General features: G+C 44.9%; 3 protein-coding genes and 1 pseudogene across 5 annotated transcripts; 2 read left to right on the top strand and 2 right to left on the bottom strand.

Moving 5' to 3' along the window:
* The first annotated feature begins 1,375 nt into the window (after positions 1-1,375).
* On the top strand, positions 1,376-3,876 carry LOC123076785 (rust resistance kinase Lr10-like). The gene is made up of 3 exons (XM_044498911.1): positions 1,376-2,149; positions 2,285-2,442; positions 2,541-3,876. Exons 1-3 carry the CDS (start codon positions 1,416-1,418, stop codon positions 3,665-3,667), a joined length of 2,019 nt encoding a protein of 672 aa, XP_044354846.1. The 5' UTR covers positions 1,376-1,415; the 3' UTR covers positions 3,668-3,876.
* A 5,779-nt stretch (positions 3,877-9,655) lies between these two features.
* On the bottom strand, positions 9,656-14,472 carry LOC123076784 (uncharacterized). Of its 3 annotated transcripts, XR_006436264.1 has the most exons (5): positions 13,484-14,472; positions 12,940-13,385; positions 12,155-12,295; positions 10,380-11,560; positions 9,656-10,264 (listed from the first exon to the last, which is right to left on the bottom strand). XR_006436264.1 is itself a non-coding variant. In XM_044498910.1 (4 exons), the coding sequence occupies exons 1-2, from the start codon at positions 13,856-13,858 to the stop codon at positions 12,249-12,251; spliced, it is 966 nt and encodes a 321-aa protein (XP_044354845.1). In that variant the 5' UTR covers positions 13,859-14,472; the 3' UTR covers positions 9,656-10,264; positions 10,380-10,683; positions 12,155-12,248. The 3 variants fall into 3 exon arrangements, 2 of the variants coding, with proteins under 2 accessions (XP_044354845.1, XP_044354844.1); XM_044498910.1 differs by having other exon boundaries at positions 10,380-10,683; positions 12,940-14,472; XM_044498909.1 differs by having other exon boundaries at positions 9,731-10,264; positions 12,940-14,472.
* Positions 14,473-18,859: 4,387 nt separating this feature from the next.
* Positions 18,860-23,001, bottom strand: LOC123076783 (rust resistance kinase Lr10-like; annotated as a pseudogene).
* Positions 22,970-25,732, top strand: LOC123076782 (rust resistance kinase Lr10-like). The gene is made up of 4 exons (XM_044498908.1): positions 22,970-23,584; positions 23,724-24,100; positions 24,200-24,369; positions 24,463-25,732. The coding sequence occupies exons 1-4, from the start codon at positions 23,498-23,500 to the stop codon at positions 25,578-25,580; spliced, it is 1,752 nt and encodes a 583-aa protein (XP_044354843.1). The 5' UTR covers positions 22,970-23,497; the 3' UTR covers positions 25,581-25,732.
* The last annotated feature ends 1,314 nt before the right edge of the window (positions 25,733-27,046 follow it).

Raw genomic sequence — 27,046 nt, 5'->3', positions numbered from 1 at the left:
ATTTAGATGTTAGGGTTTGATGCGATGTCCGTTTGGTATTAGGCCCGGATATTCGGCATACCTTCATCAATGGGATAAGAGTAGCAATAGGTGTTGCCTAGATGGTGGCTTCAGGCTGACCGATGTATTATTTGTACGGCCTCTGTGAATAATTAATAAAATGGCCGCATGCATCGTCCAAATGCAGAGCCCGGGGGTCTATCGTCCTTAAAAAAAAGAAACTGCAGAAAAAATATGTTTTTTAACAGACAAACTTGTATAAATTGTTTGCAGGTTATCTACAGGGTCACTATTTGGATCCGTATGTGGTCGTTACTCACTCCTGCGAAGGAGCCTTTGGTTACTGGGTTGACACGATGGGAGATGGTAGCTCGGGATATCTACAACCGATTTGGATGGCGGTCCAGTAATAGACTAGGTGTTTAGTCATCCGTCCTATTTTCGCTGGTTGTGGCAACTTTTCCCTTTTTTAATTACTTTTTTAGCTTTGAGCGAGCTTGCACTAGACCGCAGACTTTTCGGATACTTTGCTGCACGCATCACTAGCTTTGATGTAGATGCTGGCGGTGATCCTCCTTTTCTAAAAGAAAACCATTCGCAGAGGTTTGAATTGTGATAAGACTTGTTGAGTTGTTGTGATAACAGCAAAATTGAAGTCCAGTCACAACATCAGACATATTTGAACTGGCGTTATGGAAATGCTTTCAGTTAGTCCTGTAAAGAAAAAGCTTCCACTTATTAGTTTATTTTAGTATTCTTTCAGTCGGATGCGGCTTAAATGATGTCTATTATAAGTTGTATAATCTGCAGGCAATGGAAAACATGGTTTGAAGATAATCTGCAGGCAATGGAAACCAGGGGAGATATCAATGGAAACCAGGGGACATAATCTGCACGTGGTGTGAAGATATTCCGGGGAATTAGTTTCATATAGGAGGGGCTTTGGGAAGTTTTTCAACTAGAACTAGATACAAATGAGGATTCGATCAGACTTAGCTTTTCCTCTCTGCAAAACATGCCTTGCTAACCGGTAAACTCAATATCTCAAATGAATGATATTTTCTTATTTTCCGTTTTTTGGTCCCTGTTATTTGTCATTTTCTCAAGGCACCGAATTCCATGTTCCATGACTTGGACATGATTGGACCAGTACAGGATGCTATGGTAACACAATTGGACTCTTCTGTTAACCAAGAGGTCACCGGTCAAGAACATCACCATCACTTAGATGAGCCAGTAGATGGTATGCACCCAACTTTAGTTAGCGGCTAGTAGCCAAGTGTCCTAGCCAGAAACATCACGGTCATGTAGAGGTACTAGTTGGCATGTAATTACCATCCTTTGGAGTTCTATTTTTTTTACTTTGGCAGCCACTCACTTATTCAGCCATTCATCTGTGCGTCTGTGTGTCTGCCATGGCGATGCCCACTGCTCTCAAGGCCTTAACTTTCTTGTTTGTGCTTGCAGTTCTTGCACCAGATCAGTCAGAAGGGCAGCATCATCAGCCTTATTGTCCTTCTTTCTCGTGCGGCCCTTTCAGAAACATATCGTCTCCATTTCGTCAGGCAAGTGATCCACCTGGGTGCGGCTATCCATCTTATGAGCTGGTGTGCAGTGATACGAAGGCTACAATTCACATCGACAACGTGACATACCATGTCTCTGCCATCAACGACAGTGGTTCTTACTTCTGGGTAGTCGATGCCGACATGGATTTGTACAGCAGCTGCCCTCTACCTCGGTGGAATCGGCCTCCCTATTCCGTCGAGGTAGTCAATGACGACATGGAAGTCGAATTGGACCCCCTTTCACGTAGACAGACTTGCTTTCTTAAATGCTCTCGGGAAGTAAAGGACAATGGTATGTACATGCCTGTTGCTTGCCTTAGCAGCAATGATACTTATGTTTACGTGTTAACTGGTTATGGATCTTGTTCTATGGAGTATCTCGAGCCTTCTTGTGGGTACTTGGCCATGACTCCTTGGCCTTGTCACAGTCCATTTTGTTGGGACTGCGAGCCGCTAGAAAATGCAAGTTATGTAGATGTTGTGAAATCCATGAGGATCGGATTTGCCGTTCAATTCCCTTTCAGATATCCTTTTCAGGTGAGGAGCATAAACATCAAAGAATGCCTAATACTCCAGTTTCGGTGAGTTCGGGATTTTGATATCTGTATAGAGTGGTTCTGTTTATTGCATGTATACGTGTATATACATACCTGTCTTGTCCCAAAACCGTGGGCCCCTATTTCAGTCCTTTTATGTCTCGTTGGATGGTATTGCAGTGAATTCTCGCAAGTGTGTAGTGAAGGCGTCATGAATTGTGTTCTGGCAATTTTGTTCGATGGACCCTTCTGGTACTGCTTAGTGTATGCAACTGGATTTGGTGATTCTACCTCATCAAGCATACAATCCGTCTTCTCGTTTGTCAACTGCATTGCTGGTAGTTCCGAATGTTCTGCTCATAATTGCAGTTACTTCATCATCACATCTACGCATGTGTGTACCCACCCACCAAACCTATAAAACCTGTTTATGCAGTGCTATGCAGGTTTGTGTTGGCACCACTGGCTGTGTTGATCTTCCTCGCCCACATGTATTGGAAAACGAGGATCACGATCGATGCTGTCGAGAAGTTCCTCCGAATGCAACAAATGCTAGGTCCAATGAGGTATGCCTACACCGACATCACAGCAATTACAAGTCATTTCAGAGATAAGCTGGGCCAGGGAGGCTACGGCTCTGTGTTCAAGGGTGTGTTATTGCCAGGCAATGTTCATGTCGCTGTCAAGATGCTAGAGGGCAATCCTAACTGCAATGGAGAAGATTTCATCAATGAAGTCTCCACCATCGGTAGGATCCATCATGTTAATGTGGTGCGCCTCATGGGATTCTGCTCAGAGGAAATGAGGAGAGCACTAGTTTATGAGTACATGCCTCAAGGTTCTCTGGACAAGTACATCTTCTCAGCCAAGAAGAGTTTCTCCTGGGACAAGCTAGCCGATATAGCTTTGGGCATTGCAAGGGGGATCGACTACCTTCATCAGGGTTGTGACATGCAGATTCTGCACTTTGACATCAAGCCACACAACATCCTTCTTGACAACAATTTTGTCCCCAAAGTTGCTGATTTTGGTCTCGCCAAACTATACCCAAGGGATAACAGCTTTGTGCCATCGAGAGCCCTAAGGGGAACAATTGGGTACATAGCTCCTGAGATGATATCTCGGAGCTTCGGCGTCATATCGAGCAAGTCGGATGTTTATAGCTTTGGGATGCTGCTGCTAGAGATGGCCGGAGGAAGAAGGAATGCTGATCCAAATGCGGCGAACTCGAGCCAAGCATACTACCCGTCATGGGTGTATGACAGACTAACTGCACAAGAGGCGGATGCGATATCTCTGGTTGCTGACATGCATGAGTTGGAGAGAAAGCTGTGCATCGTTGGACTATGGTGCATCCAGATGAAGTCGCATGATAGGCCGACGATGAGCGAGGTCATAGAGATGCTGGAAGGTGGCTTCGATGGTCTGCAGATGCCTTCCAGGCCATTCTTCTGTGATGATGAGCACACTGCTGTCCCGGATTCTTACCCTTTGTTATCCGAGCTGACCGAGATCTCGGAGGAGGATGAGATCTCAGATTCTTATGTTTCTCAGGTATTGTGAACTTTTATGTGGAAACATGTAACAAAAATAATCTAGCAGTTGTAAAGAGAGGATGTAGAACTCCAACTGCTTAATTGGTTGATGTAATCATCTTTCTGGAAGACATGTATTATTCGAATATATATGAAATAACAGCTTGTGAAAGCTGAAGTGTTATTTGCGCTTTTGTATCAACTAGAGCTGCTGCTGGTGTTACAGTTTGTTGCTGCCCCAGTCTTTTGTAAGTCAAAACTTTTGTATGAACTAATTTTGCATTCTTTGTAAACGGCAGCCCAGCCTGTCCTGTATGAACCCTTGTGACTGATTAAAAGCTTGGGCACCTGGCTGGCTCAGTGTATGCATGTTACCTTCCTCCTGTAGCAAACGTACTCTTCTCAATGTATGGACTATGGAGCGTTGAAGACGATTGCGGATGGACTCGTCATATTGACTGCGAATGCAACCTCATGCCGTGCTCAATTTTTATATTTCTGCTGACCGAGTTCTTGTAACCATGAATGTGATTGTAGACTTGATAATCAAGCAAATTGCTGCCAAAATGAGGAGTCCTTTGGACCACTAGAAATCAGTGGACAGCAGTAGCAACCTCAGCCTCAGGGTAAGAAATTGAGCTGTGAAATTTCAGTCAGAGGCACGGTACATGGATAGCTCTCTACCTTATCTCCGGAATTTTGGTCAGTGTTCATGTGAGTGTAGACCTGCAGTCCAGTGTCTCGTATATATATGGACCAAAGTAGTGGTCAGCAGCAGCAGCCTCAGTCTCAGGGTAAGAAAATTAAGTTGGATTTCCTGCTGTCACACACATTCCGATTTAATCGGCGGTAATTTCAGCCATATAAAAAACATTAGAATGACCTCAAAGTTCAGCAGAAAACTATTCTACAGGCCAAGAATGCAACCTCCTGCCGTGCATATCGCTCCAATTCCGAGTGCGATTGTAGACTCAGCTGTCGTCCAGTCCCGCGTCTTCAGCAGTAAACAGCCGCTGTGAGGACGACGAGTCCTCTAGCTCATATGAACCACTACAAATAACTGGACAGCAGCAGCAACCTCACTCCCAGGGCACCGCACTCTCAGGGCAAGGAAAGTCCCGCCTCTATCATCCAAATTTCTACAGCAATAACTTCAGACATGTAAACATCGAAACGACTTGTAGGCCGAGAACAAATTGCCACGGCATTCCAATTTAATCTGCGTTAAGAATGTGACCTCCTGCCGTATGTGTTCTTCTGAGTACCAGTACAGCTGCAGACTCAGCTGCCGTATGTGTCCCGCATCTTCAGCGGAGAATCATGAATGTGATTGTGGACTTGCTGCAAAAATGACGAGTCCTTCCATGACAAAATCAGTGGACATCAGTAGCAGCCTCAGTCTCAGGGTAAATTCATAAAGGAAAAAAAATAAAAAATAAAATCCATCAAGTTCAGTCATATAAGCGATGCAGCAACTTGGAATTTCAGTCAGAGTCAGAGATCAATCCAGCTGAGATCAATTTCAGTCATAGCTCTCGAGGAATTCAGTGGACAGCAGTAACTACCAGTCAGTCTCAGGGGACAAGAAAATTCAGTCTTATAAAACACGCTCAAGACGTCTTGGAAGCTCAGCAGAGAATTACAGTTAAGAATCCAATTTCGAGTGCGACTGTAGACTCGCTGCCATCCAGACCCGCATCTTCAGCTGCCGTTGCCAGAACAACAGTCCTCTGGCTCATAAGTACCACTACAAAATAACTGGACAGCAGCAGCAACCTCGCTCCCAGGGCAAATAAAGTCCCGTATCTCTCAACCAAATTTCTACAGCAATTATTTCAGATGTCTAAACGTCGAAATAACTTCTAGACCAAGACCCAAACCATGCTTACAAGGGTTCGTTTTGGTCGAATGGGTGCAGATCTGATTTGATCTAGCATATAAACAGATCTAGAGCAACTTCCTGGCATTCCGTTAGCACAGCCATGCCAATTCTTCTCAAACAACGGCTGAATAGTACAGACAAACATAAAAGTCTAGGCTCAAGAGATGAGCTGCCAAGCACACAACATGTAGAAAAAAGTAAGACATGACGAAACCCAACTTAAAATAATACTAGTATAGGCCGAAAATCCCCAGATTACGTATTCAAAAGCATCTTAGTACATTACATACTTGACTCGATTAAGACACCATAAGTTTTTGCAGATAACATATATATAAACACCACCGACCCATTGATGCGACACGACAGACTCGGTGACAACTAACAACTGCAGCAGCCATTCTTCACCTGGAGAAAACAAAAGTGTTAATCTTCTAGTAACTCAATACAGACAAATATGAAATCTTATAATAGCACCTATGTAACATAGTGTATGAACAAGACAGTATAAACTAGCAAGCGAAAAAAAAGACAGTACAAACTCATGATGAGATCAGCAAAATAAAAAAGAGCAAGTATCCCCTAAAAAAAGAGCTATATCATAGTACTAGCTCCACATCCCAGAACACCACTGACACCAAAAGCCTTTTGACACATATTTGTTGGGTGGGGGAGTTGAATGATGAGAATGGTGATTATGCTAATAAAATTGGCTAGAAATACACGGCTTTCAACTTATAGAATATGAAACAACCAAATTACTTAGCATCTATATTGGCCACCACATATTTTCTGGAGAGAAAATCAAAAGGTCAAAATCTCAAAAAATACAATCAGAAAATCTTCTTACCAGTGCACATTAGCACAGCAAACCAGGTAGTCATGCTAACATTTCAGCTCCATTGTGTCGCCACTGTCCGATCATGAAGATCAAGTTTTCACCTGGAGCAGACCGAGAAAAGTGGGAGCAACCGCGACGGAACCTTCAAGAAGGGGAACGGCGTCCGCGGACACTGCCACCGACGGCCAGTGAAACCAGACCGGTTATGTACCCCGGCGCTCACACCCTTCTGGCATACCCATACTACGCCGAACACAAACATCCATGCCACCCGCATGGCCATGGCTGCCCGCCCGCAACTGTGATGCACGTTCCGCCCACGAACGCCGCGACTCCCGCCACAAGGGCCGCCGCCCTCCATCCAGACAGCCCCAAGACCGAGAAGGCATCGGCTTTGGTCCAAAACGGCCGCCCTAGAGACAAAACAGCAGCCCACGCCCTGCCTCGAACTTCACCGGAACGGCGACTGCGTGCACTCGGTCAAGGAAACGGGAAGGAGGGGGAGCGGACGCATCCATGACCGGCACACCCCTGTACCAGTGACGGGTGGCCCGACTGCGTGGGCACCTCCCATCCCTCCAGTCTACATTCCCACTGAACAACCCCTGTGTCGTCCCACCATGGCAGCCGTTACAGATCCACAAGAGGCCACCAAAGCCACCTGTCCACCGGCAAGGCGACAATCGACCACCACCACCAACCTTGAGAGTCACCAAAACTGTCGACCACGCCGCCCGTCAAAGTCCAGCTGCCGGAGCCGACGAGAACCCAGCCAGCACGCCCGCCAAAACCACCACTGTTGCGCCGCCACCCCCACTAGCCGAGCCGAGGTAGGGGTAGCTGCCCGCAGCCAATGCCCGCAGCCCATATCGGCTAAGACCCGAGTTAATTGCATGTTGGTACCACACTTCAGCACCTACTCACGAATTGATACCACTACTCAAAAGTTTTGCAGTTCAGTACCAACTCAGGGCCTAAGTGTTGCAAAACGGTCTAAACTGCGTTTACGTATTGATGGTGTATCTGACCGCTGGGACCCGCTGTCAGGGGCTGATGTGGCATGCTCTGCCCGTCAAAGTCTAGCTGCCGGAGCCGGCGAGAACCTGGCCAGCACACCCGCCAGAACCACCACTGCTGCGGCGCCACCCCCACTAGCCGAGCCGAGGCAGGGGTAGCCGCCCGCAGCCCATGTCAGCCAAGACCTGCACCCCTGGATGAAATGGGCCTAGAGCAGCTGTCAACGCCCTGGAGCAGCCGCTTCGCTGTCCACCCAATGTGCACCACCACCACCCGCCGGCCGCCAGGCCAGATCACGACCTCCAGCCCGTGCCCCTGCTTCCAGCGACCCAGCAAGGCCGCCAGCCACCACCCGCGTCGCGCATGGCCAGCCCGGAGCCAGATCCGGTCGGACCTAGCAGGGATCCACGCGCACACGACCACCCGATGAATCCGCCCACGCAGCCGCCACGCCACGAGCGAGAAGAAGGCTGACACAACACATTGAAGCCGCCTGCCGTCGTCGTCCGCTCACCGCCATGCCGGAGGGCCCTGCGCCAGCCCGCCACCCCTGCCCGACGTCATCCCGCGCCAGCAGCGCGCCACGGAGAGGGGAACCAGAGCCCCGCCGCCCGCCTACGCCGGTGGGGCTTTGCCCGGCGGCTCCACGCGGCTGCGGCGCGCGCGGGGGGGGGGGGGGGTGGCGGGGGGAGCCGGTAAGGGAGGTGGGGGCGGCCGCCGGTAGCTAGGGTTTGCCACCGGGCAGCCCCGGGGGCAACACCAACGTATGTTTTAATATTTCATTTGTTTAAATTTGGTAGAATCTTCATCTACAAGTTGAGAAGATGGAGAACCTATGTTTATGCATTTGCTGCAGTTCATCCTTTCTAAGGAATGATTATTTTGCTAATCCTTCCTTTTAACTTTGATTAAGTAGTCACCAACGAAGGCGACGCCCCATTCTTTGTCGTCAGGTGGCAGCCAAGGCCGTGCTGCAGTAGTACGCTGACAGCTGCTGCACTGGTTGGCTCGGTTATCGTGGAAGAATTCTGCCTCTGAATGCAACATCCCGCCGTGTGATATTGTGTTCCAAACTCCCAATCACCGTGATAGCTGCTGCAGCCTAAATCACCGTGTAGAAAAATCAACATTGAATGCAATATCTTGTGGTGTCTTTGAGGTTCTGTATGTTATTTGAGGATTACGGCTTACGAGTCCAGCCAAATCCCCAGGACACCGACTCATGGACTAGTCACGCGATTAGTCGATATTTTCGTTTGGATGACAAGTACAACCAGGTTGAAGTTGTTCTCATCATGGTAGTTGCGTGCCTGGGCAGGAACCACTGAAGCTTCCGCCGTGTTGTATGGTCTAGCTAGAAAGCTCCATGGTACTATTCTTGCCATTTCACCATGAAGGTTTAGAAATGCAAGACAAGTACCGACTACTCTTTAAGAAACGAAGTATGAAACAATCGCTTCAGCTGCTGCTGCTGCTGCCGTTGATCTGTGTTTTCTGATTTGCTCAAACCTTTTGTGCTAGGAACTCCAGTTTCCGTTGTATGAAACTCTTGCCATGGATTTCATGAAAAACCTACAAATTCCTGAAGCTAACTGCTATTTTCTTATGAACTCATATTTTAATATATCTGTTTTTGCCGAAACACATTTATTTAAATCTGGTAGAAGTTTCAGGTACAAGTTGGGAAGATGAGGTAATTTTGCATTTGCTACAGTTCGTCATTTTAAGCAATGAGGTAATTCTGCATAATAAAATTGAGACGTTTGCTAATCCTTTTAACTATTAATAAGTGGTCACCGACGATGATGAAGGCGACGCCCCTATTCTTCGTCGGCAGGTAGCAGTCAGGGTCATGCTGTAGTAGTACATGACAGCTGCTGCACTGGTTGGCTCAGTTCTCGTGGAAGAATTCCACATTTGAGTGTGACATCTCGTGCGCCGTGTGAGATTGCAGTCCAATCCTTCCTCGTCAGCAGCAGTAAACATACCATGACACGGTAAATGCACATCACATCATCAGTATGAAGGATGAAGATCCGGTCTATGGTTCCAGTGCTGCTCGTATCTAAATGCTGAAAGTATGTCTTTGAAAGTTGAAACTGGAAGCAACACAAACTAGTGGTTGCAAATGGACAAAGACAGGAGGGCTTATGATGTAAGCATGCATAATACCAGCGTGCTACAATCTGTGGGTTTATAATTTCTACTCTACATGCTTTTGAATTTGGTTTTGCTAATACATGTCACTATCAAACACTTGGAAGCTGGAGCGTATCAAAAAATCTCACAAGCACCGCTTCGGATATCTCCACTAATCCACAAAAATATTACACAATAATTAAGGTCTTTGATGCCGAAAGCGCCACTTGTGGCCGCGTTTCCTTTTTATTTGTATTACTGGTACTCGGTGACTTGAACTTGATTCGCGTTTAATAAAATGACTGTGTGCATCCTATAATGCAGAGGTCAGGGTACTCCCCTTCTCGAAAAAAAGGTGAAGGTCATGCCAAAAGCACCACTTGGAAGCTGGAGCCTATCAAAAAACTATCCTTCCCACCATATAAAGATCGATCGATCGATAAGATATCAGCTCAAAGCCAAAGCATGCACTTGCATCTCTGCCCCATACATGGCCTCACTTGGATTTCCATCCATATCCATACCCATTCTCTTCTTGATCACTCTGCTGTCCACTGTACCCACATCTTCTTCTCCTGGTCCAAGCAAGAGCAATGGCAGCGATACTGATCTTGCCGCCCTGCTGGCTTTCAAAGGACAGCTCTCAGACCCTCTCGGCATCCTTGCCAGCAACTGGACCACCGGCACGAATTTCTGCCACTGGTTTGGCGTTGCATGCAGTCGGCGTTGCATGCAGTTGGCACAAACTTAACAAAAATGAACCATCACAGAAAGGACAAACATAACAAAAACGTCATACACATAGGAAACTGAGAACACCACGACAGTTTTAAGAATTGGGGTTCCAGAGTGAGAACTTACATAATTTAGTGTAGACATGAGCCAGGTGATAGAGATACTGGAAGATGGGGCTGATGGTGTGCATATACCATCTAGGTTATTCTTCTGCAAGCAGGGGCATGCCGATGCAGATGATTCCTACTATCTGTGATCTGTCATCCCAGCTGACAGTAATTCAGAGGAGGGCGAGCAAAATTATTGATCTGTGATACAGTAATGTGTGAGATGATGCACTTAACTCACTGGAACCTGTAGTTACCAGTTGTACCTGTACCAAGTATAAAACAATCCGCCATGCTGCTTCCCAACTCCTGTGAAGTGTTAACTTTTGTGCGGAAACATGTAATGGCCAGCAGTTAGAGGGTGGAGAACTCCAAATGCCATAGCCATGCTTAATTGCTAAAGTGTAATCATGAATAAAGGCATATATTATTAAATAGGTGAATGTACGATACTTGCACTTTCTGTGAAAACTTTGTCAGCATGAATATAGCAGTTGATATCACGTAATATCACTGTCTCAGAAATGCAGAGTACTCAGACAGTAATCTTTTGCTTCAACTGCTGCTGATATTATTTGTTTTCTTTCATGCTTAAACTATTTGTAGTGAATATGGACTTTCTCCTTTACTAATAAAGAGAGGGGAGACATGCATGATCACTTTTAACACATAAAACAGTCCAGTTCCAGTCACTCTCAATCAAGCAGCAAATATAACCACTACACGCAGCGGCAACCTCCGTTTCAGCCACATAAAGTTGTGTCATAAAAACATGAAAATTGAAATTAAAAGAACCATCACAGTAATGACAAGCCAGGAACGCTTACAAATAGGGAACTGAGAACACCACCACAGTTTTAGCAAGTAGCAACAGCCATTACAAAATACTAGACAGCAGCAACAACCTCAGTTTCAGGGTTCTAGTTCCTACAGAATCATTCATTTAAACCGGCTCAGAAACTCTCACCGTTACACAAAAGCACCAAGTATATGTGATACTTTGGGCCTGAAACTCTCCTGGGTCAAGAGAAGCGCGACCAGTCCCTGGATTAGCTATTCAAAAGCATCTTGCTACATAGAACCTTGCTAGACTAAGGCACGATAAGTTTTTTTAGATAATATTATAACACTGCCACCACCACATTGATGCGATGTGACAAACTCGGTGACAACAAGCAATTGCAGCTACTGTTTCTTCAGCTGGAGAAAATAAATTTGTTAATCTGTTAGTAACCCGATACAGATGAATATACAGTCTAATAGTAGTACCTATATAATAGTGTATGAACAAGATGTGTACAAATTCAAGATCAGCTCAGCAACATAAAGAAGACCTATATCATATCCGCTCAAAAAAAAGAAGAGATGTATCACATTACTGGCTATATCGCCTAGGAATACCAATGACAACAAAATAAACCCTTCAGGCTTTTCACATGAATTTGTTGGGTGACAGAGTTGAATAATGTGACTGGTGTTTGTAATAACAAGCTGGGCTACTAATATATTGCTTTAGATTTATTAGATTCTGGAACAACTAAGCCAAGAGAAAACTCGGCATACAACATTTGAATCGTCTGGATATCATTTATTGTTGAAAAGGAGTCACTTTTTTACTTGGCAACACCACCATTTTAATTGCTTGTCTGTGTTATTAGCAAGCGTGAATCGCTATAGCTGAATGGACAGTAGTTTAAGGGTGCATGCTACCCACAGTGGCCGACAGATATTTCTTCCAAAGAGAAAATCAAACAATTCAAATTCCACAAAAGTATATTCAGAAGATATTCTTACCTGGTGAACCGTTTCAGCACATTAGCACATCAAGGCCGAAAGTCATCCTATGTATCGCCTACCACACAACATTTCAGCTCCAACATAACCACGATCAATGGATGTGCGTAGAAGTATAAGCATGAAAAGACAACAGTGAGTCTGTACATAGATGAATTGAAAAATATAAGAAAAACAACTCACTTTTACATTTATATTTTATAGCTGACTTCTTGTAACAGATAAACAAAACTATATATGTTGCTTTTTGCAGTGAATATTCTTGAAAGCAGTATAATGTATACATAGCGACCTCAAATGAAGAATTTAGCTCTCTCCAAAAAAAGAATTTAGCTTATAAGAAAGCAAGGAAGAGTCTAGAATTTATGTCATGTAAACGTATCCCTCCTCATGTGAAGAAGATAAAAAAAATGCCAAAACTCATAAACACTTATAGCTTGCTGAGGTTCCAAACATGGAAAATGAGTTAACCATTTGACATTTGAGTTTACATTATGACTAATTTCATTTGATATTTGACTTGTTACCTCACAAGGATGAAGGCAACTACTCCCTCAGTCCCATAATATACGACGTTTTTCAACCTAACATAGCTTGCAAAAACGTCTTATATTGTGGGACGGATTGAGTATATTGGATGATAACACAAAATACGGCTGTATTAAATGAAACAATATGGCTATCTATAAGTTCATTAATCTAGCAAAGCTATTTGAGCATCCATGTACGAAACATAACAAGATTAGGTTACTCCTAGTGTATGAGGAATAAGACCGAACAATCACCTGGCATATAGAAACTCTCGAAAGAATGATAGTGATTATTTGGGGGCTTTTCACAAAGTTTTCTAGGTTGCATCAACTTTAGTTGAACCATATAGACACCGCCGTCCATGTATAAAAGTATTCCATCAGTATCCTCAGCATATCCCAGTATAAATATTAACCTTGCCTTCTGCCCTTCAATCTGAGCAGGTAACCCATGAATGTTATGCATTTCAATGGTCTGCCACAAAAACCATTTGTTAACACTCTGGGAATTGACCTCCTTTTGCCACATTTGAATGGTATGGCTATTATGAGACAATATGGCGAGACCAACAGCGCCATCCACAGCCTGAATGATCTGATGGCTGCCATTGCGGTAGCAGACATCATTTGTAATGGGAGGCGCTCTGATCACAGCTAGGCTCCGCCCGTCAAAATCAAACTTAAGTATGTAATCTGCACCTCTGCACAGCCAGTAAAGTGCATTACCAATAAGTGAACCAGGACTATTAGTATGACAAAACTTAGGTGGAGTCGGTGTTGAGATGAGGTCGCTCCATACACCGGTCTCTGAGGAGTAAACATGTGCGAAGGCGGGCTGTGGACCTCTGATGCTCAAGGAGAGCAAGACCACCTTGAATGGGCTCAAGTGGCAGCTTCCGTGCACGTGGTCATGGTCAGTAGCAGCGCAGAGCACCGCCCCATCGAGGTAGCAGTCCCCCTTGAACTTCGACGGAACGGTCAGATGGAGCTTCTCGCCGGTTATGGGAGCAATTACAATAAGCTCTTCCCGCCGTGAGGACATGATGAGGAGGCGACCGTGGCGGCACCCGGGCAGTTGGACCCCCATGCCACGGCTACTGTCAATGTCGTGGAGTCGCATGTCGAAGCGCTGAGGAGGGACACAGTCGGGAGGGTCGAGGACGGGTTTGAACATGATACCACCTCCATCTGCGCTGTGCTCGAAGAAACCGAGGAGGGGCGGCTTCCGGTGGTGTGCACAGAAGCGGCGGTGGAACCTGGGGTCGGTAACGGCGGATCGCCACCGCTTGCAGACGGCGGATGCGCATGGAAGAGAGGAGGGCTGCGGCGGGAGACGGAGGAGGATCTCCCATAGGAGATCGTCGTCTTCGAGCGGCGAGGCCAGCGCCGCCGACGAGCTGCTGCCGCGCCGGCGGCGACGACTGCGGCAGGTCGCTCCGGATGCCTCCTCACTCGCGTGGACCCGGGCACGAAGGCGTGCGCCACACCGGCGAGCCACTCCTTCACCCTCGTCACTCGCGTAGACCTGGGGATGTAGGCGCGGGCTGCGGCGGCGGGCCACTCCGTCGCCGTCGTGACTGGCGTGGATCTGGGGATGGGATGGAGCCACGTGCTGCGGCGGCGGGCCACTGATTGGCCCGCCTCACTCGCGTGGCATGTGGATGGAGGCGCGTGCGCGTGCTACAGCGGCGGGCATCCTCGGCCGCGGTCATCTCGCCGGCGGGCGGCGGCGGCAAGACCTAGCTTTTTTAGTGAGGCAGAGGAAGACGCCGCGGAGTGATAGCAGCAGTGCAGTGGTCGGCTTCAGGATTTCTGGCTTCACTCCGTCGTACCTAGTTGGCGTTGGTTGGGCCCGACCGACCGACTAGAAGAGTAAAGTGGTGTTGGGCCCCCACGCCAAAGAAAGCCCACTGATGATGATGATGATTTCTAGTTTCCTTGACTAACATTTCTCAGGCAATATGTATAGTTGTACTATATCGGATTGAATGCAGCTGCCAAAGGAACCGAAATTAGGGCATCCCCAAAACGGACCTCAAACCTCCACTATACGTTCGGACCACAATGTCCGGACCACTTTTGCCATCCAACGAGAAATTCTATATATCCACTTTGAATTTCAATGAACATTTTTTGTATTTGATGAGCAAAATTTAAATTCAATGAGCATTTTTTGAATTTGATGAACACATTTTGAGTTCAAGAATATTTTTTTGAATTCTCTGAACGTTTTTGAATATGATGAATAGTTTTAAAAAATGAACTCAAAATGGGCATCCTCGGCCGCGTTCATCTCGCCGCTGCCGCCGGCAAGACGTAGCTAGCTTTTTTAGTCGGGCAGAGGAAGACGGGGCGCACTGATGAGGAGCAGCAAGGGTTGGCTTCAGGATTTCTGGCTTTGGTGTAAAGTGGTATTGGGCCCCCATTCTTGTTGCCACCACGCCAAAAAATGAACTCAAAAAATAAAAAATAAAATTTTTATGATGATTTCCAGTTCCTTGAGTGATGATGGGCACATCCACATCCACGTAGAGTTGCCTAAAAAAACATCCACGTAGAGGATTCTTACCATCTGCCTTCTGGCCTCCCTGCGATTTCAGTTTCAATTTCAGAGGAGTCAACACATACATGTGTATGGTTTTATCTATGTATATGTACATTGTCAGGCAATGCACCTCATCATTATTGTGTGATCATTTTCCGATCCCACATGATTTTCACCATCTGACAGAGAAATGGGTTTTCAAGCTTTTGCATAAAACGCAATTTGGTAAGTGTGGGTGACTGTGTGAGCACGCGCTTGGTTTCGGGCAATATGTATAGTTATGCTATATGATAGGAATGAATGTTGGGCAGTAGCAAATGCAACTACCAAAGGAACCGAACTTAGAGCATCTCCAAAACGGATCCTCAAACCTCCACTATACGTCCGAACCATAGTGTCCGGACCGCTTTTGCCATCCAAAGGGAATGTGTATATGTCCACTTTGAATTACGCTGAACATTTTCTATACTTGATGAACAAAATTTAAATTCAATGAGCATTTTTTGAATTTGATGAACACATTTTGAGTTCAAGAATAGTTTTTGAATTATGTGAACATTTTTTAATATGATGAATAGTTTAAAAAAATTGATGACTATTTTTCAAATTTGATGAAAAAAACTCTATTTGAGGACATGCGATCGTTATCTGGCGACCTATGCGCCAAATAGTTTTCGCTGTCCTTGGAGACCTAGCAGCTAGTCTCGACCCGTCTTCCAGCCGTGGAAACCAGACGAGTGCACTGTCTTGTTATTTGCAGAGGCATTTTGATAGTTCACATGGCCCATTTCATAATCTGCGTTTTCAATCATTTTTGCAAGGAGCCCGACCCAAAATCCCAACCATGGCTTATCTAAAGGAAAAATACACCTTCCACACATAATCTACAATGGGTTCCCCTAGGCGACACATAGAGGTCGGACTGCCTCCTAACTCATTGGAGGTGAGCTCGAAGGACAAGGACGAGCTCGTGTCCGCGCCAGTTTCTGGCTTCACCATGGCGCAGGTGCTTTTCGAGGCCGCCATGGTGGAGAACTAGTCGGAGCAGCTCGCGGCGCCTGAGCCGTCGTTCTCCGTGTCCTGGATGTTGCAAGAGGAGATGCGGCAAGAACCTGTGTCTCCTCGAGCAGCACCAGCTCGCAGAGGGACGTATCATGAGTGAGCAGGCGAACGAGGATGCCATCGCGGCCATGGTCACGAAGAACCCGGCCTTAGTGGATGAGCAGTGTGCACCTGTCGTAGCGCCCGTGAGATCCACTGTGAGCTGTGGTGCCTATGCGTCATGGAGGCGGACAGGACGCCATACATGTTCGAGCATGTGGAGGTGGAGGCGACGTGGGCAATCACATACGGGAGCACGAAGAACATGGCCACATCCACGTCCTTTGGGCCGGGCTATAGCAACCACAAGGCCGGTCTGTCCACTCTATCATGGACCTCACCTCGGCCAGGGACGTCCACTGCCACACGGTTGACTCCCCAAAAGAGTAGGACATGGAAGACGGCCGTCCGACAAAGAGTAGGATGTGGAACACAGATGTGACTGTGTCCGTTGAAGATTTAGAATAGGATAACACTTGCCATGTGCGATTTTTTTAATGAAGTATGTCAAACTTTTCATGAATTTGGTCTGGTTTAAATAAAATTCGTCCGACTTGTTCAATTCACGCTTGAAATGCAAGCGGACACGTTAGGCACGGTGTTGGATGGTCGACTATTATATCTCTGTCCATGGACACGTCCAGACCAATCTAAGTACAAACACTATGTCCGTATTAGGGACACGTCCGAACCAGTCTAAGTACAAATACTCTGTCCGTTTTATGGGGCGGGTCTGGAGGTGCTCTATGCTCTATTGCCTTTTTTTAGGAAAAGTACGAGTGTGGCATTTTGGATCTTGGCTCCATGGAGGACGAATTTTTGAAAATTCAAAATTTGAAAATCTTGGTTTAAAAATCTTTTCTTTTACAAGTAAACAAGGATGTGAGGTGTATATGTGTAAAATTTCAAGATGAAATACGTTGAAATGCGACTTGTATAAAAAATACAAACTTGTGGTCTTAGAGGATGAATAATATCACGTGTTAAAAGGCCCCAGATTTAAATTAGTTTTTTGCACAGCCGTCATTTGAACTTATTTTGCCCTGAAAATTTACACACTTGTGCATCATGCCTTCATGTATATCTTTAATTTTTTCAGAATTTTCAAATGTAAAAATATGAATTTTCATGATTTTTGAATTTTGAATTTTGGGGACTCCATGGAGCTCGGCCTTCAAAAGCAATTTGTCCAAAAGTAGGCTCTATTGCCTTTTTTTTTCTATAGATTGCCTAACTATTCGACGCAGGACCTCTGATCAATTTGTATTGTTCTCATGGCCCATTTCATAATCTGGCTGGAGCCCGACCCAAAAGCCCAACCGTGCTTATCGAAAGGGAAAGACACCTTCCACGGGTTCCCCTAGCCGGCGGCCGGCGGCCGGCGAGCGCTTGCTCCAGCGTGCTTTCGCACCGCCGTAATCCATGCCCGCCTGCGGGAGGCCAGTCGCACTCGCGCTCGTGCAGCTGCCGCTCCCATTCTCCACCGGCTGGGCGAGTTCCTCATGTTCCTCGCGTCTCACAGGTCTCGTGGCCAAGGTGTATGTTTGTAAAATTTCAGGATGAAATATGTTGAAATGCGACCTGTACAAGAAATACAAACTCATGGTTTGAGAGGACGAATAGTGTCATGTGTTAGAAGGCCTCGGATTTCATTTTTTTTCTTTTTGCACAACCCTCATTGGAACGTATTTTGTCCTGAAAATTTACACACTTGTGCATCATGCCTTCATGTATATCTTTATTTTTTTTCATAATTTTTCGAAATGTAAAAATATGAATTTGCATGAATTTTGAATTTTGAATTTGGGGGCCTCCATGGAGCTCAGCCTCCAAAAGTATGCTCTATTGTCTTTTTTTTTCTATTGCCTAACTATTCGACGCCGGAGCTCTGATCAATTTGTATTGTTCCCATGGCCCATTTCATAATCTGGTTTGCCAATCATTTTTGCAGGGGAGCCCGACCCAAAAGCCCAACCATGGCTTATCCAAAAGGAAAGACACCTTCCACGGGTGGCGGCCGGCGAGCGCTTGCTCCGGCGTGCTTTCGCACGCTCCTGCGGGGGGCCAGTCGCGCTCGCGCAGCTACCGCTCCCATTCTCCGCCGGTTGGGCGAGTTCCTCGTCTCCCTCGCGTCTCACAGGTCCGCTGCTCTGCCGAGGTACACCGACGGAAGCTCTGGTAATCCCTTTGCTTCCCTTCTCCTTTCAGAACAGAAATTGTGAGTTTGTATTGTAGAGCCTGCTTTCGGGCAGCGGCATGGTTCATTGCCCGCTTGCAGAATCCCCTCTTTTTTCTACTCCCTCCATCCCAAAATTCTTGTCTTAGATTTGTCTAAATACGATCCGTATCTAGACAAATCTAAGACAAGAGTTTTGGGATGGAGGGAGCAGAATATTTAGGCATACTAATGCAAAGCGTTACAGCTTATGGTAGAAAGGGGATGAAATCACATCAACGACAGCAGAGGATAACTTAATCTGACAAGTTCTCATTATTCACCTGTTGCAAAATCCAGTGTCATGTGTTTCTACTTAATACTATTACAGTATGATATGAATATAAGATGCAGATGCAGTAATATTCATAGCACTGCAAATTCTGATGCAGTTCAGTATGTAGTCGGACATTTAGACATACTAGTGCAAGGCGTTACAGCTTACAATGCAGACGCGACTTGAGTTCCCTCAAACCTGTAGTGATACACACAAAAGCATAGAATGCACGTTCATGTGCTCGTCGCGTTTCGTGGCACATGACTATTTGTAGATGAGACAAAGGGCTTGGGGGGAATCTGCAGGTTCTGCAGCCTCCCGGTTAACATGTTTACCACCTTTGTCATTGAAGGCCGGTTCTTCGGGTTCCACTGGATACACCACAGGGCCACAATAGTCAGCTGCCTCATCTTTTCTTTGTCTTCTGCTGTTATTTCTGAAGTGAGCTCACATTCATGCCCACTGATTACTCTCTCGTAGATCCACTCCGGGAGATATACCTCGTCCTGGTTCTCAACACTTGGATCTGAGTTCCTCCTTCCACTGACCATTTCCAACACAAGCATGCCGAAACTGTACACGTCTGACTTGTACGAAACCCCTCCAAAGTTCCGAGAGTATAGCTCTGGTGCGATGTATCCCATGGTGCCTCTTGCTGCAGTTAAGGTAATGATGCTCTGGTCCTTGCACACAGCTTTGCAAGGCCAAAGTCTGAGATCTTTGGGTTGAAGTTGTAGTCCAGCAGGATGTTATGTGGCTTGATGTCAAAGTGGAGGATGCGCTGGTTGCAGCCTTGGTGCAGATATTCCATCCCTCGGGCAATGCCTAAAGCAATATCTAGCATTTTTTTTGGTGATAGGAGTTGTCGAGAAATATTGGAAACATGTGGGAATATGTATTTCTCCAGTGACTCGTTAGGCATGAATTCGTAAATAAGAGCCCGTCTCATTCCTTCGGAGCAAAAGCCCAAAAGACGGACGATATTTGCATGGTGGATTAGTCCAATGGTTGCAACTTCATTGATGAATTCCTCCCCCTCTCCTGTAGAGCTCTCTAGCATCTTGACTGCCACAGGAACTCTGTTTGGTAGCTCACCTCTGTATACACTTCCAAATCCGCCCTGGCCGACTTTATCCTTGAACCGTCTTGCTATCTTCTTAACTTCAGGGAAAGTGTACCTTGTAGGTTTTGATGTCCCATATGCCTTGAGAAATATTTCGACCTTCCTATTTATCTCTTCATTATACCTTGACTTCAGTGAGAGGTAGATCGTCGTGGCTAACATCAATGAAAGAGCTACAAATGCAGCTACAGATGATGCTGCTGATTAAAAAGAATGGAAATTAGCCAGCTGCATTTAGAGAGTTAGCTATGAGTACATGATTAAATCTTTCCCAGCCCCAGCCCCACCCCTTCTCTTTTTCCGAGGGATATATTGTATCTCATTGCAATGAGAGAACATGAAATTGATGCAGCTCAGTTAAACCCACATCATACAGGTTCAACGACTCCTCGAGTAGTGGCTATTTCTCATATGAGTGAAAAGTTAAGTACTCCCTCCGCCCGAAATACTTGTCATCAAAATGGATAAAAAGAGATGTATCTAGAACTAAAATACGGCTAGATACACCCCCTTTTATCCATTTTGATGACAAGTATTTCCGGACGGAGGGAGTACATTTATAATGGAAACAGAGAAGAGTTGCAGCATTACCTGCAATTTGGATCACCTGCATACCTGCATGTAAGAGTGACAGATTGAGTTCTTCCCATGATTTAATGTTGACAAAACATAAGAAAGGTACTTCTAAAATTTTGATAGAAACCACTTATTGCTGATTTTTTTTCATGAGATTTGATATGTGGGTATAGGAGGGGCATATATGTTGTGTAGCTTCCTGTTAGCTTCATCCTTCATGTATATTGGGCCTCATACATAGGGCTTATATTGATCGATATATTTCATCTTTTACTCATTTTCTCATGCCTTTTGTGATAAAACTGCTACGAACGTTTGAATACTGCAGCTACGTGCTTATTGGTTAGTATCCAATATCTTTATCTATTACTCCAGTTAGATATTTGAAATGTCGAACATGATTTAAGTTAATAGAAGTTCATATGAGTGTGTATATGTATTAAAGAACCATATAGGTTAGTGATTTAAAAAATATATAATTTTTTTATGTTCATTCTGTGAGTAGTAATAAAAAAGATAACTTATTGATTGGCTTCATAAATTTACGTCAACTTAACATGAATAAAGACCATTATACGCCGTGAATGGTAACATTTTGAGTATCATGACAAGTTTGCGTTCTGTGGGAAATCAGGTGCTAGAGAGAACAAAATGTTTAATCCAACAGTCATGAAGATCATAACAGAGGTGCACATGGACATCTTTGCAACCAACACAGGTTTATAAGAATCTGTTTGAGATTCAACTTTGTTAGCGCTGTATAATTTTGTTGTGTGAATGGTCTAAATAATTTTGTTATTATTGGTAGCTTGTGATGGGTAAACTTTTTTATTGCCAAGAATCAGGATTACTGCATTAGCACCATTTTAATGGTGACTACGTTCAAGCTACTCTACACTAGTCTAAAGTTCCAAACTAAGAGAAGCCGGTGTTTAGCTCCATTTGACTCTAAAAATACTAATGATCTATGCCAATCCAGTGTACCTATATATCCAAGAAGCCCAAGCCAATAATATTTTTGAAGCAACTTGGTTCAAATTCTCTTAAGTCATCGGAAATTTAATCCAACACAATCGAATTATGTCCTGAAGACCATTTACATTATATCTGACAGTATGCAAGTGTCAATATTCAAATGTTACCGATGTTAGATTTGTTGATGGTTATCAGTGCACCTCACATCCATACAGTGCCAATTTCATGGACTAAAATCATATTCTGAATGCTTACTTTGTGCAGAAGCAAAAAAAAGGAAATAACAAGGGAGTTACTAATAACCAAAGTCCATATCAAGCCTTGCTAATCTAGGCAAAAAGAAGACCTTGTGTCCAAGCAAAGTTTGGTTTCTGTTCTGAAAGAAATGATCTGCACGGTGGGCTGCCATGGCTTGTTCCTTTTTTGTGAGAAATTTGCAAAAGAGTTAACCATAATAATTTCACACTGCCATCTCTAGACAAAATGTTTTTGAGGGTACGTCCATGGATGTGAACATATGTGAAAAGTTTTGCTATTGGTACAAATCTTACTGGGTATTAGGAAAATTTGGAACATACCATAGATGGATAAATTTTTTTGTGAAATGTCATTAGAAAGGAATTGAGACACCATAATGATACATGATTTCGACTAGGGAAAGGAAAAATACCATGACTCTTGCAGAAAGCTTGATCCCTTTGTGAGTTAAATCCACATCGTTGTCCTTTTTTTTCACACTGTTGGCAAACACTAGTAATGTTACTAGAGTACCAAGAAAATGCTGTCTCACCAAGGCTGATGCTTTTGCTTGCCCTATACTCAAAGGTTGCAGTGTGTTCGACCTTCTTTGGTATTATGAAAAAGTCTGAGTAATCAATCTGACTAGTATATGGTATTGTGATGTCCTTAGAAACAACCATGCAGTCCAAAGGTAGAACAGACATGTAGGCATCGGGGTTCACCAAATACCAGAACTTGATGGCCTTGTTAATGAGACAAGTGACTGGGCCCACTATACCATATAGATCTATTGGTATAGGATCTCTTGAACAACCTACTAAGCTGGCAACATCCAACTTTTGAGGTTTGTACGCACCGGTTGATAGATTTGCTGAGATGAGTCTCTGAAGCGGGCAGTCAAGTGATGAGTCTACAGGCGGACTGATGTTTATGACTAGATCCTTGTAAAATATTGCAGTCACTTTGCAGGAGCCAAGAACTTGGTGGTACAGGATTGTGTCCTGTCCAGAGCATGATAGTTGCATACCTGGTGCACCACAAGGCGGAGGTTGGGTTGCAAGCCTGAATGGGAAACGGACCTCTGGTCCATGTTTGCTGCACCGACTTGGTGAACAACTCTTGAAGAAGTTTTCATCATCCAGTGATGTGGCAACATATGTTTCTTTGGCGAGAAGAGAGATGAGCAGCACTGTCAAGAGAAGTCCTGGCATACTGTTGGGATGTATTGTAGAGAAGCCTGTGAGTGTAACAAGGAGCACATGTAGTTAAATTAAGCGAGAATGTACGGTTTGCTTGCATGATAGCTGTGTGGATAAGGAGGGATTCCAATTGCCAATGAAACTTCCGACGTGCTGCGTATCAGAAAAATGAAGAAGCGCTACTATTCAGTGCTGGCTTGCTGTCAATGTAGATTAGTCAGAGATTCGTCCTCCAATGGCTTCACTACAAACAAAGAGCAATAATATATGGCTTCCTTTTCACCACGACTGGTACATGGGCATGACTACTGGACACAATTGGATGTGGAATGGAATGTCACATCCAGTAGACCAACTGGAACTTTTCTTCTTTTGCCATCACGACCATATAGAACCAGTCAGTCATCAGGCAACTGATCTTCTTAACCAGCTATTGTATCATCTACATGCATGTGCGATTCTTTGAACCAGTCTGCCATGGTGAGAGCTACTGTGTTCCACCATCTCACTGCCTTGAAAGCCTCAACTGCCTTATTTGTGCTTGCAGTTCTTGTTCCAAATTATGTTCAAGGGCGACTTCATTGGCATGATTGTCCTCCTTTTTCATGTGGCCCTCTTAGGGAGGTATCGTCGCCATTTCGTCAGGCAGGTGATCCATCCTGGTGCGGTTTTGCAGTGATACCAAGGCTACAATTCACATCAACAATGCAACATACCATGTGTCTCGCATCAACACTACTTTTTCTTACTTCTTGGTTGTTGATGCTATCTTGGACTTACTTGACCAGTGCCCTCTTCCTAGCTGGAATCGGCCTTTTAATGAACACAAATATGGTCCAGATGTTTCACACCCTGAAGTTGAATTAGCACCTCGTGCATACAGTTTCGCAAGCTTTGTTAGATGTTCTCAGGAAGTAAGGAACAATGGTAGGTACATGCCTGTCACTTGCATGAGCACCAGCTATTCGTTTGTCTATGTGTTAACTGGCATGGACTCTGGTGCTGTCGGGAGCCTCGAGCCTTCTTGTGGATATCTGGCAATGACTCCTTTAGGTAGTCGGGCAGCGAATGCAAGTTATGCAGAGACCATTGAACTCATGAGGACCGGATTCGCTGTTCGATTTCCCACTGGGGGCATCACTGAGTGCCTAATGAAGTTGGTACGGTGAGTTTGCTATAGTACCTTTTTCTGTTTGATTCCTATACACTTGCGTCTTTCTTAAATTTCCTTTTTGTACCATGGTGATGTGCCATGGTCTTGCAGCGAACGTGATGAAACAAATACTATTGAGGACTGGGCTTTGTTATTTTTTTCCATTGAACTCAGATTCTGGAATTGTGTGGTTTCTGTTGTTCCATTGCATGACAACATTGCTTGGTCCTTAGGCACATATATAATAGCTCTTGCCATCTGGCTCGTGAAGTGCATTGCTGGTATGTCAGAATTTTATATTCTTCTTGATGATCCAAGCTATCGTATTGAGCTTCATTACTATTGTTATTAAAATGAATGAACCTGTTATGCAGTACTATGCAGATTCATGTTGGCACCCATAGCTGTATTGATCTTCCTTGCTCACAAATATTGGAAAACAAGGATAACAATCGATGCAGTAGAGAAGTTCCTTCTAATGCAGCAAATGTTGGGTCCAACAAGGTATGCCTACACTGACATCACCGCAATCACAAACCATTTCAGAGATAAGCTGGGTCAGGGAGGCTACGGCTCGGTGTTCAAGGGTGTGCTATCACCAGGCAACGTCCATGTCGCGGTCAAGATGCTGGAGGGTAACTCCAATTGCAATGGAGAAGATTTCATCAGTGAAGTTGCCACCATTGGCAGGATCCACCACGTCAATGTTGTGCGTCTCATGGGGTTCTGCCCGGAAGAAATGAGACAAGCACTCGTCTACGAGTACATGCCTCGAGGTTCTTTGGACAAATACATCTTCTCAGCCAAGAAGAGTTTCTGTTGGGACAAGCTCATGGAGATTGCTTTAGGCATTGCCAGGGGTATCCATTACCTGCATCAGGGTTGTGACATGCAGATTCTGCACTTTGACATCAAGCCACACAACATCCTTCTCGACAGCAATTTTGTCCCCAAACTTGCTGATTTTGGTCTTGCCAAACTGTACCCAAGGGACAACAGTTTCGTGCCATCAAGAGCCCTGCGTGGAACAATCGGGTACATAGCTCCTGAGATGATATCTCGGAGCTTTGGCGTCATATCGAGCAAGTCGGATGTTTACAGTTTTGGGATGCTGCTGTTGGAGATGGCCGGAGGAAGAAGGAATGTTGATCCGAATGCAGCGCACTCGAGCCAGGCATACTACCCATCATGGGTGTATGATAGGCTAACTCAGCAAGAATGGGGTGAGATATCTGTTCATGTCGTTGACATGCATGAGCTGGAGAGGAAGCTGTGTATTGTCGGACTATGGTGCATTCAGATGAGGTCTCAAGATCGACCCACGATGGGCGAGGTTATAGAGATGCTGGAAGGCTGTGTCGAGGGCTTGGAGATGCCTTCGAGGCCATTGTTCTGCGATGAAGGACACACCCATACTGAGGATACTTATCATTTGTCGTCCGAGTTGACTGAAATATCGGAGGAGGATATGAGTGAAAATATCATTGTGTGATGTAATGTATGATTAAGTTGAAGCACTTTGCTTGCAAAAGGTTCAAGTTATGGTTGTATAAAATATTCCGACTCTTGCTGTGAACTTTTATGTGGGAGCATGTAATGTAATGTAATACTAGCAGTTTAAAAAATAGAGAGGATGGAGGGAAATTACTTCCAACTGTAATATCCATGAAAGTAAGGTGCTAAAATGTACTGTAATAGTTGATGTTCTTGGAAGACATATGTATTATTTCAATGTGAACATATTATTAACCGAGCGATAGCTTGTGGGATGTGGAGTGATATTTGCATGCACCTGCTGTGAAAAGACAACACAGTTAATTAGCGTTTTATCGGGTGCTTGTAGAGTTCTAGTGGAAGACAGTCCATAACGATTCTCAAAATAAGTAAATAAATAAATAAAGCAGATCACAAGCAAAGTCTGTAAAATGGATAATGCAAACTGTTGCGCTGCCGATTGTACTATTTTGTTTTGTATTCTCTGGTGGTGGTATAGCACAGTTTTTCTTCCTTCTTTCTTTTGGAACAGTGGTAAACACAGTTAGACTAGCCCTTTCAAATCACAGCTGCTTGAAGAGGAGAAGAGATGCGCACTGGCTACCGATGATAGGCGTGTGCACGGTCAGAGTTTCCAAGCGTGAATGCTACTCTCTCTGTCGTCGTCGTGTTGTTGCGATTACGAGCGTGACTAAAGACTCACACCGATCCAGACTCATATCATCACCAGTAAAAATGGCTGTAAGGAATTGAAGATGAGACGAGCCCTTTCACTCGTATCAACCACTACAAAGTAAGTGGACAGCAGCAACCTCCTCAGTCTCAGCTGCATTATCTTCTTCATTTCAGCCATGTAATAAACGCTGAAACGACATGTACACCGGAAACAAACCATTGAGTCGGTGCAGTGATGACCACACAAATTGCCTCTGTGCAAAGAGTAACAATAAGATATAAGGATTGTTGATGTTGCCTCGTTTTAATAAAATGGGGGTGGGGGAAACCCCTTTTCATCAAAAAAAAGAGAATAACAATAGAATTTAAGGATTTCTTCGATGACATCGTCGTCAGGGCCCAATGTGTAATTTCTTTGGGTTTGTTTTTTGAGAGGATGCAATTTCTTTGGTTTTTTTGAGGGGATGTTTTTTTTTCTTTTTGTTGAGTGATGTAAGAAAAATTGTGCGGTAGGGATGTAATTTCTTCGATGACCGATGGGGCACGAACACGGTATGGCGGCCCAAGAATTTTAGCGCGAGCAGTCAAAAACAAGCCCACCACTAAACCCAACCCAGATCACTGGGGAAAACAGCTCAACGGCCGTATATGCAAATGGGCCCGGCCCATTGTTCACGCCACATCCCCTTCCCCACCACCATGCTCCGGTCCCTGGCGGCCGGCGACCGCTCGAGCCCCGCGCCACCATGCATGTCGTTCCTCCAGATCGAATTCACAGGATGGTAAACT

This window comes from Triticum aestivum, chromosome 3D, assembly GCF_018294505.1.
Source record: "Triticum aestivum cultivar Chinese Spring chromosome 3D, IWGSC CS RefSeq v2.1, whole genome shotgun sequence".
NCBI lineage: Eukaryota > Viridiplantae > Streptophyta > Magnoliopsida > Poales > Poaceae > Triticum > Triticum aestivum.
The sequence above is the reverse complement of the archived record's forward strand: the minus strand, read 5'-3'. Positions and strand labels throughout refer to the sequence as shown.

What these genes read in the sequence shown, in the direction of transcription:
- LOC123076785 (XM_044498911.1), top strand. Translation starts at nt 1,416, where the DNA reads ATGGCGATGCCCACTGCTCTCAAGGCCTTAACTTTCTTGTTTGTGCTT. An exon ending in TGCCTAATACTCCAGTTTCG is followed by an intron (nt 2,150 to 2,284) that starts GTGAGTTCGGGA and finishes ATGGTATTGCAG; the next exon opens with TGAATTCTCGCAAGTGTGTA. An exon ending in GTTTGTCAACTGCATTGCTG is followed by an intron (nt 2,443 to 2,540) that starts GTAGTTCCGAAT and finishes CTGTTTATGCAG; the next exon opens with TGCTATGCAGGTTTGTGTTG.
- LOC123076784 (XM_044498910.1), bottom strand. Translation starts at nt 13,858, where the DNA reads ATGTTCAAACCCGTCCTCGACCCTCCCGACTGTGTCCCTCCTCAGCGC. An exon ending in CGAGAGTTTCTATATGCCAG is followed by an intron (nt 12,296 to 12,939) that starts GTGATTGTTCGG and finishes ATCTATGTACAG; the next exon opens with ACTCACTGTTGTCTTTTCAT.
- LOC123076782 (XM_044498908.1), top strand. Translation starts at nt 23,498, where the DNA reads ATGTTCAAGGGCGACTTCATTGGCATGATTGTCCTCCTTTTTCATGTG. An exon ending in TGCCTAATGAAGTTGGTACG is followed by an intron (nt 24,101 to 24,199) that starts GTGAGTTTGCTA and finishes ATGGTCTTGCAG; the next exon opens with CGAACGTGATGAAACAAATA. An exon ending in GCTCGTGAAGTGCATTGCTG is followed by an intron (nt 24,370 to 24,462) that starts GTATGTCAGAAT and finishes CCTGTTATGCAG; the next exon opens with TACTATGCAGATTCATGTTG.